The following is a 13,313-nucleotide window of genomic DNA, read 5'->3' as shown; positions in this document are numbered from 1 at the left end:
GAGTTCTGCGTATAACAGTATTCACACCGTATGTGTGAAAACATTGAATAGTTAATAATGATCAAACAAAATTCAGCTGTCCGTGAAATATTATACGAAACATTATGACATAGGAAATGCTTTTCAAATGAATTGATTAATACATTTGAAGTCGGAAGTTTACATACACTTAGGTTGGAGTCATTAACACTAGTTTTTCAACCACTCCTCAAATTTCTTGATAACAAACTATAGTTTTGGCAAGTTGGTTAGGACATCTACTTTGTTTATGACACAAGTAATTTTTCCAACAATTGTTTACAGACAGATTATTTCACTGTATCACAATTCCAGTGGATCAGAAGTTTACATACACTGTTGACTGTGCCTTTAAACAGCTTGGAAAATTCCAGAAAATTATGTCATGGCTTTAAAAGCTTCTGACAGGCTAATTGACATAATTTGAGACCATTGGAGCTGTACCTGTGGATGTATTTCAAGGCCTACCTTCAAACTCAGTGCCTCTTTGCTTGACATCATGGGAAAATCAAAAGAAAATCAGCCAAGACCTCAGAAAAAAATTGTAGACCACCACAAGTGTGGTTCATCCTTGGGAGCAATTTCCAAATACTTGAAGGTACCACGTTCATCTGTACAAACAATAGTACACAAGTATAAACACCATGGGACCACGCAGCCGTTATACCGCTCAGGAAGGAGACACGTTCTGTCTGCTAGAGATGAATGTACTGTGGTCCGAAAAGTGCAAAACAATCCCAGAAAAACAGCAAAGGACCTTGTGAAGATGCTGGAGGAAACAGGTACAAAAGTATCTATATTGACAGTAAAAACGAGTCCTAAATCGACATAACCTGAAAGGCTGCTCAGCAAGGAAGAAGCCAAAACCGCCATAAAAGAAACAGACTACGGTTTGCAACTGCACATGGGGACGAAGATCAAACTTTTTGGAGAAATGTCCTCTGGTTTGATGAAACAAAAATAGAACTGTTTGGCCATAATGACCATCGTTATGTTTGGAGGAAAAATGGGGACGTTTGCAAGCTGAAGAACACCATCCCAACCGTGAAGCACGGGGGTGTTAGCATCATGTTGTGGGGGTGTTTTGCTGCAGGAGGGACTGGTGCACTTCACAAAATAGATGGCATCATGAGGCGGGAAAATTATGTGGATATGTTGGAACTCCCCATCCCGGACCCGGGAGCGTAATCATCAACTGACACTAATTAGCATAACACAACGGACATAAATATTACTAGAAAATATTAATATTCATGAAATCACAAGTGAAATATATCGAAACACAGCTTAGCCTTTTGTTAATCACCCTGTCATCTAGATTTTGAAAATATGCTTTACAGCCAAAGCAAGACAAGCATTTGTGTAAGTTTATCGATAGCCTAGCATAGCATTATGCCTAGCTAGCAGCAGGTAACCTGGTCACGAAAATCAGAAAAGCAATCAAATTAAATAGTTTACCTTTGATGAGCTTCGGATGTTCTCACTCACAAGACTCCCAGTTAGATAGCAAATGTTCCTTTTTTCCAAAAATAATATTTTTGTAGCCGAAATAACTCCGTTAGTTCTTCACGTTTGGCTGAGAATTCGACCGGAAATTAAGGTCACTACAACACCAAAAAATATTCCAAATTAGCTCCATAATAACGACAGAAACATGGCAAACGTTGTTTATAATCAATCCTCAAGGTGTTTTTCAAATATCTATTCGATAATATATCAACCGGGACAGATGGCTTCTTAGTAGGAAAGAGAGAAACAATGGCCGCATTCGTCCCTTAAGCACAAAACACTGAGAGACTCCAGCTGACCACTGACGCAATGTTGACGTTCAGGCTCATTTTTCAAAATAAAAGCCTGAAACTATGTATTGTGACACTAGACACATTAGGGAAGCCATAGAAAAAGGAATCTGGTTGATATCTCATTCACTGCTCAATAGGGACCATAGGAACGCAGAGCTTCCGGATTGGATTTTTCTCAGGCTTCCGCCTGCAATATCAGTTCTGTTATACTCACAGACAATGTTTTTACAGTTTTGGAAACTTTAGAGTGTTTTCTATCCTAAGCTGTCAAGTATATGCATATTCTAGCATCTTGTCCTGACAAAATAGCCCGTTTACTTTGGGAACGTTATTTTTCCAAAAATGAAAATAGTGCCCCCTAAATTCAAGAAGTTAAAGCATCATCAGTCAGGAAGTTAAAGCTTGGTCGCAAATGGGCCTTCCAAACGGACAATGACCCCAAGCATACTTCCAAAGTTGTGGTATTGGAGTGGCCATCACAAATCCCTGACCTCAAACCTATAGAACATTTGTGGGCAGAACTGAAAAAGCGTGTGCTAGCAAGGAGGCCTACAATCCTGACTCAGTTACAATAGCTCTGTCAGGAGGAATGGGCCACAATCCACCCAACCTATTGTGGGAAACTTGTGGAAGGCTACCCAAAACGTGTGACCAAAGTTAAACAATTTAAAGGCAATGCTACCAAATACTAATTGAATGTATGTAAACTTCTGACCCACTGGGAATGTGATGAAAGAAATAAAAGCTGAAATAAATTATTCTCTCTACTATTATTCTGACATTTCACATTCTTAAAATAAGGTGTTGATCCTAACTGACCTAAGACAGGGAATGTTTACTAGGATTAAATGTCAGGAATGGTGCGAAACTGAGTTTAAATGTATTGGCTAACGTGTATGTACACTTCCGACTTCAACTCTGCATGTTTTTTAAAGGTGTTCATTTAAGCTTATATATTTCATTAGTAGCAGTGAATCTGCAGTAAAAAAAATGTGTTTTCTATGACATCACATACCCCATCCAATCAAAGTGAATCCCCAGAGGTACTTCCTGTCTGAGAAGAAGGTCATGAAGATGAGGCTGTGGAGGTACAAGCCCTCTACTAGGATCCAGTAGTAGTTGGTGGCCAGGAAATACAGGAACAGGGTCACTGCTAATTTACAGCCAATCTAAAGGAAACACAACAGACAAATACATCTAATATACTGAATTTACTAAATACAATATGGCTATTTCATGGTCACAAGCACAAGGTTCTTTGTGTAGTGACCTGAAGCCAATACATGTTGAATCTTTAGAATCCACTCTTGCTTTGCACTGTTATATACTGCTTGGCTTGTGTGACATACAGAAACACTAAGGGTAGTGTGTACATTGACAAATGTGTATTCACTTTGCAGGGAGTAAACCAACATTCAAGCCTCTCCATGATGAAACTTCTAGGTTCCAAGAACGGTTTGTAAATTGAAAGATTTATTCTAATCCAATTAATACTTTGTGTTGTCTGTCCTACTCAGTGGTGTAGTGGTCCCTGGAGAAGTGGGTATACTCAAATTTGGCCATTTTTTCCCCCCCAAACGGCCGACCCGAAGATGTTTAAGCCTATCATTAGCGTCACTATATTTTTCTGGTTCCTTAAATTGTATGAAACCTGGACGTTTTACTTCATATTATGAGGCATGTCTTACCTTGTTTCAAAGTAGCCTAAATCCAAAATCTCACCATAGAAACGTGGAGGCAATTATTTTATAAAGACTTCTCATTTCCGCTCTCCTGTTCTATTGTTTTTCAAATAAACTTTCTTTCATTGTCTGGCAGCCAAAGATATTATCCTTGTCATATTAGCAACCCATTAGTTGTTGCATGGTTAGATCTCCCCTCTTTCTAAATGTCCATCTCAGGACAGAGTGCAATTTTCCCGCAAATTTCATTTTTGGAACATTTGCACGTAGGCCTACCACAGTGTGCACATTGCTGCGCTTGTGAAGAACTAAACGGTTATCAACATTTTAAGCTAAACATTCTGATCGGTTCCATCAGGCTTATTAATTGATGAGGCGTATACCTCCACTACTGGTCCTAATGTACAGTACCAGTCAAAAGTTTGGACACACCTACTCATTCAAGGTTTTTCTTTATTTTTTAAAACTATTTTCTACATTGTAGAATAATAGTGAAGACATCAAAACTATGAAATAACACATATGGAATCATGTAGTGACCAAAAACATTTTCAACAAATCAAAATATGTTATATTTGAGATTCTTAAATTTGCCACCTTTTGCCTTGATGACAGCTTTGCACACTCGTGGCACTCTCTCAACCAGCTTCTATTATTCTATTATACAATGTAGAAAATATTAAAAATAAAGAAAAACCCTGGAATGAGTAGTTGTGCCCACACTTTTGACTGGTGCTGTATGTAGCTGCTTCCTTCAGCCTGGCTTGCACACTCTAACTATTGATAATATGCGCGAGCCAAGAGAGACTTATCCTCTTAGCTTTTTCTCCTACCACCTGCTCTTTCTTATCCAGTTTTATAAAGCAGACTTTCTTCGTGGCAAGTCTTTACAAATAGCATTGATTTAGCTTATTTAGAAATGCTGCGAGAGACCGTAATAAAACAATCAAAATGAAAAGCCTCAAGAGTCATGTGTACTGAATGCTGGAATGACTTTAGCAACTCATATCGAATATTGATCCCTATGCCCTTAGAGGACGGCCTTTTACAATGATCCAACACATTTAGAACAGACGCTTCAACAAAAACAGTCAGAACCGTACATAATTACACAGGTGCCTTGGTCAATAACTTCACTCCCTTAGCCTGGTACTTACTATTCTCACGTATTAAACCTCCTATAGCCTGGGGACAATGTTAGGTACTTACAAACTGGGTTTTGTTAGCTGGAGGAGCCTCAGTGATGGACTTGAGATCTTCCACACTGACTCTCTCCATGTCCTCTAGGGCAGAACCAGAGTATAGCACCACATCCTTTATGAAGATGCTGATGCCTCGCAGCATGAAAGACACAAACAGGTGCATGTGGATGTAGTTCCTGGTACAATGCAACCGCCTGGATAAGTGGAGAGGAGGAGAGAATTATATAAAAAAATATAAAAAAGATATAATCTTCACAGTGACAAGCAATAGTCGTGTTGTGGTAATACTAGCTCATACTATTGGCTTACTCAAACCAAAGGCAATCAGTGAGAAAAATACAGAAATGCACGTGCAAAACTTCTGAGAAACTGACGCTACTAAGACGTTAATACACTAGGAACACGTTTAAATCTTATCAAGGTGGTAAGTGTGTGGAGGGGGGAGGGGGGAGTGTTTTCCACATGTTTGTATGTACAGTACCAGTCAAACATTTGGACATAGCTACTCATTCCAGGGTTTTTCTTTCTTTCTTTATTTTTACCATTTTCTACATTGTATAATAATAGTGAAGTCATCAAAACTACGAAATAACACATATGGAGTCATGTAGTAACCAAAAAAATCTGTTGAACAAATCAAAATATATTTTATATTTGAGATTCTTCAAAGTAGACACCCTTTCTGCAAAGCTGTCATCAAAGCACTCTTGGCATTCTCTCAACCAGCGTCATGGGTTAGTCAACTGGAATGCATTTCAATTAACAGGTGTGCCTTGTTTAAAGTTAATTTGTGAAATTTCTTTCTTAATGCGTTTGGGCCAATCAGTTGCGTTGTCACAAGGTCGGGGTGGTATACAGATGATAGCCCTATTTGGTAAAAGACCAAGTCCATATTATGGCAAGAACAGCTCAAATAAGCAAAGAGAAATGACAGTCCATTAGTACACTACAGAACCTTTCAAGAACTTTTAACGTTTCTTCAAGTGCAGTCACAAAAACCATCACACGCTATGATGAAACTGGCTCTCACGAGGACCGCCACAGGAATGGAAGACCCAGAGTTACCTCTGCTGCAGAGGATAAGTTCATTAGAGTTAACTGTATCTCAGATTGAAGCCCCAAAAATTGCTGGACAGAGTTTGAGTAACAGACACATCTCAACATCAACTGTTCAGAGAAGACTGTGTGAATCAGGCCTTTATGTTTGAATTTCTGCAACAACAAAAAAACACTACTAAAGGACACCAGTAAGAAGAAGAGACTTCCTTCGGCTAAGAAACACGAGGAATGGACATTAGACCAGTGGAAATCTGTCCTTTGGTCTGATGAGTCCAAATTTGAGATTTTTGGTTCCAACCACCGTATCTTTGTGAGACTCAGAGTAGGTGAACAGATGATCTCCGCATGTGTGGTTCCCACCATGAAGCATGGAAGAGGAGGTGTGATGGTGCTTTGCTGGTGACAGTGTCTTTTATTTATTTAGAATTCAAGGCACACTTAACCAGCATGGCTACCACAGCATTCTGCAGCGACACGCCAACCCATTTGGTTCGTGCTTAGTGGGACTATCACTTGTTTTGCAACAGGACAATGACCCAACACACCTCCATGCTGTGTAAGGGCTACTTGACCAAGAAGGAGAGTGATGGAGTGCTGCATCAGATGACCTGGCCTCCACAATAACCCAACCTCAACCCAATTGAGATGGTTTGGACTGCAGAATGAAGGAAAAGCAGCCAACAAGTGCTCAGCATATGTGGGAACTCCTTCAATACGGTTGGAAAAGCATTCCAGGGAAAGCTGGTTGAGAGAATGCCAAGAGTTTGCAAAGCTGTCATCAAGGCAAAGGGTGTCTACTTTGATGAATCTAAAATATATTTTGATTTGTTTAACTCTTTTTCATATGTGTTATTTCATAGTTTTGATATCTTCACTATTATTCTACAATGTAGAAAATAGTAAAAATAAAGCAAACCCTTGAATGAGTAGGTGTGTCCAAACTTTTGACAGGCACTGTATGTGTGCGTGGTGTGTGTGTGCGCGCATGTACGTATATATATATATATATATATATATATATATATATATATATATATATATATATATAAAATATATATAATATATATATATATGTGTGCGTTTGTGTGTGCACGTGTGTTTGTATTTTCACACCCTTCAGAACAATACTCATCCTAATTAGAGCCAGCTGAATTCCGCGCTGACTATAACACATTCTTGAGATTTAGGGGCTTGAAAAGCACAAATATTGAATTGCAGGGCTCAAAGTGAGCTGTAAAAACAAAATTGCAAGCATGTGTTGAGCAGATCCAAGAGCATGCGTATTTCCTCCCAGACAAGCAAAAGTTTATCTGTCACATTATCCTCAAAACATCCCTTGCCAACATTGAAGGGAGCATTTGATGAAGTTGGCGTCGGCTTGTATTGTGTTGTCAATACACAGACTATACCAAACTAGAAATATATTCTATATTCTGACATTTGCCTTCATGTAAATCCAAGCATTTCTCAGACACCCAATGTAGGTAACAAATGTTATCCTCCAGCACGATAAAATTATTATTGATCATGAAGCCAATTTGGCTAAGAATATTCTAAAAACCCTTATCAGTGTAGTGATGGGGAACAAATCGATACAGTTACATATTATTTTGGACAATATTTTATTGCTACTTTGACTCGATTGGTAGATAGCGCTATTTGGCGCTAGTCGGCTGTACCTGCACCAAAACTCTCGTATTTTTCATTCCATAGCTTGTTCTCCAATATCTTTTAAATAACGAGCCATTATGTTTTCATATTTCCATGACTGATCAAAACAAATTTCCTCATGTTCTCTCGTCTCTCTGCAGCAGACATATAGTGAGCATTCTTTTTGGGACGTCAAATCACAATAACATGTCATAAAAAAATTGAGAGAATCGCAATATACATTGTATCAGCACGTAAGTATCATGATAATATCGTACTGGGAGGTCCCTGGCAATTCCCAGCCCTATATCAGTGTATTACTGTGGCAGGCAGTGAGTATATATATATATATATATATATATATATATATATATAACAAGTAACCGCAGAAAACTCATGAATCATTATTTGCTTGTGTCTAACCTCTGCAGTCAAACCCATTACTGCATTTTAGTAATTTAGCAGACTCCCTTATCCAAACCGACTTAAAAGAGCAATTAGGGTTAAGTGCCTTGCTCAAGGGTACATCGGCAGATTTTCCCCTAATTGGCTTAGGGATTACTGGCCCAATGCTCTTAACCACTAAGCTACCTGCTACCTCTAAACTGGCTATTAAGATATTGGACAAGCTCTCCTTTGGGGAACTTTGATTTGTGAAGTGGTGAGGGAAACTAATTTGTGAACAGGAAGAAGGATAAACACCAGTGCTAATGTGCAGTATGTATCCCTCTCGGTCTCTCCACAGAAAACATTTATGAACCTGCCTCTCCTGTGTCTGAGGGTCTTAAAAGCCTGCCATGTTAAAGGTAGGGGAAGACGGAGCTGGAGTGCTCCTGAATGCGCTGCTGGGACGTCAGCCCAGACCCCCGGGGACCCTCGAGACGTGTGTTTAAACTAATTTGGCCTGTAGATTTCCTGGTGCCAGTTTAGGGTCTCTCCCTCTTAAAACATTCACTCTCTTCTGAGAAGCCTGGCTTAGTCTCTAAGTCACGTTGAGCGCAATGTTTGTAAACACAACTTTACACCAATTCCTGGACTTGGCACTCTCCCTCCGCTAAACAAAATTTGTAAATAATGGGGAGGTTTCCTTGCATTAATCACCTAAAAGAAAAATGAAACGATTCAATGTAAAATGTCAAACAAATTCAACCTTGTGTGCAAGGTTTAGTGTTCATGCTGCTGAATTTGAGTAATTCATTTTTTGGCTAAGGCAATGATAAGAACAAAGTAACTGTCTCTAGAAAATCAAACCAAATTCACTACATATCAAATTGACTGTCAGAATTAATTTGCCAATCTATTTCTCTTTCAGCCTGACTTAAAGGCTTCTGCCCAGACATGACAGAATATTAATTAGGCTGAAACTGCGCACCACACCTGATATTAATTTGTATTTAAGTAGGCAAGTCAGTTAAGAACAAATTATTATTAACAATGACGGCCTACCGGGGAACAGTGGGTTAACAGCCTTGTTCAGGGGTAGAACGACAGATGCCTACCTTGTCAGCCCAGGGATTCGATCCAGCAACCTTTCGGTTACTGGCCCAACCACTAGGCTACCTGCCGCCCATATCTTCATGTAAACATACCACCAAGTAAATATAATAACAATACGCACTAACCACGGCTTTCCTATGGATCTCTGGGGTCTGAGATTAATAAGTATGAAAATAACAAAGAATATACAGTAAATGCCAGCAAGATGAGGCACGATTCACAATTACACGCTGGCTCTAAGGCAACAACCTCAAAAGGCAGCCAACCTCTAATCCTTTTAAAAGTCAAACGCTCATGGAAAAGCAAAGGTAAAACATTATACAAACACATTTTGCAGGCTTTGTCTCTTTGTTTCACCACACAAAACATTCGATGAGAGATTTGGTGGGAGATACAATATGGACTGAGGAAGGAATTTTCCCAATGACAACAAGTACTACTCACCGGAAATAACCCAGGATGATCACAGCCACCATAAGGGATCCCAGAGAGATGGAGTAGCCCACTGTGTAGATGAGGTACAAACGGTCAAATACTTCCTGTTGAGAGAGAAGGTCGTATGAAGGAGAAATGTTAAGAGAGACGGAGTAGCCCACTGTGTGGATAAGGTACAGATGTTCAAATACTTCCTGTTGAGAGAGACAAGGTCATATGAAGGAGAGATATTGTTAGTCATATCAGGTGGCAGGTCAGGAGTGAACTGTCTACTCAGAGGTGTCGGCCTACTTACAGTAGCCTGTTTGAGGAAGTGATAGATGTTTGATAAGTGTGCCTGGTGTGCTACATTGATTGTTTTACAACAGAAAAGTCATTGACCCAGGACATTCCAATTACACAATATTGTCCCCATAAATCTGCTGAACGCCTTCATAGGGTCTCTGTGCCTCAATGTTTGAGCCTTTATAGAGGCACTGAGGATAATGTTACTCACGGCAAAAAAAATGACTCACAGTTGCAGGCTACGCATTACTAAACAGAAAACTGCTGCGGACCAAAAACAAAACACCATGCATCTTAAAGCTCAAAGAAGGTGCCGTCATGGTGCGCAACCATTCCAAGGTCTAAAGGTCATTTCACGGTGTGCAACCATTTTCAGGCCTCTGATTAGTTTCCGAATAAAATATGGTGTGTTACTTCTGACAGTGAGCTGCCCACCAGAGGACTGACGTCCACCAGGCAATGGGATGCCCGCCAAGTGTCAGACTGAGTTGGTGATTTCTAATAAACAGAATATTTGGCTTGAGAGATGTGCCGCACTGACAAAAGCCCTGGGTGGGGTGGGGTGTGGTGCGTGCTGGGGCTTCCAGCTGGAGATAACAGCACAGAGCAGGCAACCAGAGGACATACTGCTGGAGAGGTGAGACCCTAAAAAAAAACTGGATTCAAATAGGATTGGTTTTATTTCAAATATTTTAGCTACACTTGATTGAGCTTGCCTGTCTAAAATAAATCCATTCCAGGTAGGACTCAATCAAACTCGCAAAGTATTTCAAATACTATTTGAATCCAGGTCTGGACTCTAGCTAGCTACCCGTGGTTTCTGGATCAACACAGCCTAGTGGAGAGACTCCTCTGGGGCCTGCTGTAACCAGAGCCTACTCCACTGCTGTTATCATTTAGGGATGGGGACCAAGTGCCAAACCCAAGGGTTCCTAAGTTGTGGTGCACGGCTGAAGGGTTTAATTTGGTGCATATGCATTTTTCATTAACTATAGCTGCTGCTATGAGTCCTGGGACCGGGAGACCATCAACAAACATTTGAAGTATAAGAAGAAATAAATCAGGGGCCCTCTCCTCAAAATGTGGATGGAAGGATACCCATGACATCCTCACCCACAACCGTAATGTTGAGACCCACATTTAAAAGGGGGAGAGAAGAATGCACGTGCGGGGAGAGACCAGAGAAGTTTGGTTTAATATTCATATGAAGCCAGATATTTTGGGTTGCAGTAAGCGGTCCCTGGTGCACGTTATTATGGAAGTAAGCCCAAAAGCAGATAGCCTGGCTAAACCAGACTGAATCCAATCAACAGTACTCAGGATGCCCTTTTCTGAACCTTGGCTGGAGCTAACCGCTAAGTAACCTTGCTCAGGTTAAGAGTGGGGAGTAGCTTTCAACAATTTCCTGCTTAGCGCCCTCGACTCGTCATTCAGGGACTGATTACTTTCCGCCTCCTTTTACATGGCCCAGTGTTACCCATGGCAACCTGTTACCCATGGCAACCTGCTGACCACCAGACTTGGGCTCAATTCGAATTGAAGGCAGTCAATTCAGGAAGTGAATTGAATAAAAAATGCAGAAATGTCTAAACTTTTGAAATAGCTTCTACTGTTCAGTTTATTGAGAAGTCATTGAAAATTTAAAAAAAATGTAGATTATTGAACTGTAATTTTTGCTTGCTTCCTGAATTTACTGCCTTCAATTAAAATTGAATAATAAATAAATAATAAATAATTGAATGAATGGAATTGGAATGACCTCTGTGATGATAACGGAATTAAGCAAAGTAAAGACGTAACAGTATCCGCAATCTTTCTATGGTTAAAGTTACTTTAAAGTGTTTAAGACATTTTTCTTAAATTTTCCACATGTTGAATATTTTCCTCGAATTCCTGGCTACAGCACCATTTTTGGAGAGATGTGCCGGTCATATAGCCTTTATCCCGATATCCAATTCTGCTCCAATACATTTAAGTCAGAGGAAGAATCCTATCATATCAGATTGTAAGAAGGGGTTCAATGGAGGTAACGCTTCGCTTCATCTAGCAATAGATTCTTTGGTCCAAACACAAGTATAATCATTCCAAACATTGTTCACATAATCTCCAAGGGGGAAATAAGTCAATAGTAAAGAATTAGCATGTCTGCTTTTCATTTGAAGTAGCCTCACATTTCTGAGGGGACACATCTTTTGTTCCATTTGGCGACTTTCTTCATCTAAATGGTAAACAGGGTTTTTATGTTGATCTTCTAAATATATTTAGTTATTGTTAGGTTTCCTGCAAATGAGTAGAAGCATCAGAAAAAGCAGAATGTAAACAAGTCTAACAATGGGGATGGCAGACAGACAATGAACACTGTAGAGGTTCAAAAAGTTACAGACATGTGAGGTTCGAGAATGATTGAGACCTCAGAGCAGTAGCTAGCTAGCTCCTGCAGTATACTCACACACAAATCCCCCTACAGCTCCATCTGAATTGTGAAAGAAATGAAAAGCGGCCTAGCCTACACCAGTAAAGAGGGCCTAGTTTCTTACCAATCAGATCACACGTCCAATGTCATACACATTCCAATACCTCCACATTGATTGTGTAGGCTAATGCGAGAACTGCCCTCAAACAATAGAATAGATTGAAATAGACATATAATGTCACACTTTTTTTCAGAAAAGACACACAATGGCCATTGTCCCTGTCCACTGCTTTTGTGTCACATCCCTGACAACGTTGGCATTGTCTAATGGTGTGAAGAAATGCACGCTAGGATAGACACGACTCTCACCTTCTCATTATTTTGGTTATAGTGCGAGAGGAATTTTGCACATTCGCTGTAGTTTGCCCATGTCTTGTTGTTGGTAGTGGTCAGCTCCCATGTCCCATTGTTGTCACAGCGACGATAGGCTAGTCCTGTAGAATACAACACATAGAATACAACAGAATGACAATGCACGTGTAATTTCTTTTCACCTGTAAGTACATATTGGTGTTGTATACTAGGATATACTATGCGTGACAATTTCCTAGAATAAATGTCCAAGGCTGTTGGCCTTTTCTAGGAAACAAAGTGAATAGTATGTTAGGAGTTTGGTAGAATGTTATCACATCAGAAATCATGTGTACTTTTTCCAGTGTAACAGCCTTGTCAGATGAAGAACTCAAGTTTTTAAAGATCAAAATCTTGTTGCGTCGATGTAACTATAGAAATGTATTCTAAAGCAACGCCCCATGCCGTCTTCCAGAGTAAAGCAGACACAAGAGGTTGTTTTCAAATTGTACAATAGTGACCACCAGTACCTATGTGCCGTTTAGCAGTCACTTTTTTCCAAAGCGACTTACAGCCGTGCGTGCGCACATTTGACGTAAAACTGAAAATGAGCTCAGTGAAAGAACTGTTGAACTGCAGGCTACCCAGGGCCTGTCTTACCTTTATGGTTGAAGTCGTAAATGTACTCTGGACAGGCAGTGGACACCAGCTTTCCAGGAGACCCCTCAGGCCAACAAACAATGCCATCCCACTCCGGCGAGCAGTAACCATCTGCAGGAATAGAGCCAAAGCAGTAGTGACATTTTACGCCTAGTGACTGACTGTTCTCTGCCTTGGCTCCAACATTACGTCGCCTTAGGCTTTGTTGTATTCCAAGACACCAATGAGTAGCTGTTTTTAGATTGTGCTGTCCCCTGAA

At 40.1% G+C, this 13,313-nt stretch overlaps 1 protein-coding gene across 1 annotated transcript in view; it reads right to left on the bottom strand.

Annotated features, from left to right (window-relative positions):
- pth1r (parathyroid hormone 1 receptor) overlaps positions 1 to 13,313 on the bottom strand; it is an 86,659-nt gene that overhangs the window by 15,757 nt on the left and 57,589 nt on the right. The window contains exons 3-7 of the mRNA XM_024391330.2: positions 13,055 to 13,165; positions 12,413 to 12,537; positions 9,355 to 9,449; positions 4,712 to 4,898; positions 2,836 to 2,989 (exon numbers count right to left, since the gene is read on the bottom strand). Of these exons, the coding sequence (XP_024247098.1) occupies positions 2,836 to 2,989; positions 4,712 to 4,898; positions 9,355 to 9,449; positions 12,413 to 12,537; positions 13,055 to 13,165 (672 nt within the window). The remainder of the gene's footprint in view (positions 1 to 2,835; positions 2,990 to 4,711; positions 4,899 to 9,354; positions 9,450 to 12,412; positions 12,538 to 13,054; positions 13,166 to 13,313) is intronic.

This window comes from Oncorhynchus tshawytscha, linkage group LG28, assembly GCF_018296145.1.
Source record: "Oncorhynchus tshawytscha isolate Ot180627B linkage group LG28, Otsh_v2.0, whole genome shotgun sequence".
NCBI lineage: Eukaryota > Metazoa > Chordata > Actinopteri > Salmoniformes > Salmonidae > Oncorhynchus > Oncorhynchus tshawytscha.
This window is presented reverse-complemented; position numbering and strand designations above follow the sequence as displayed.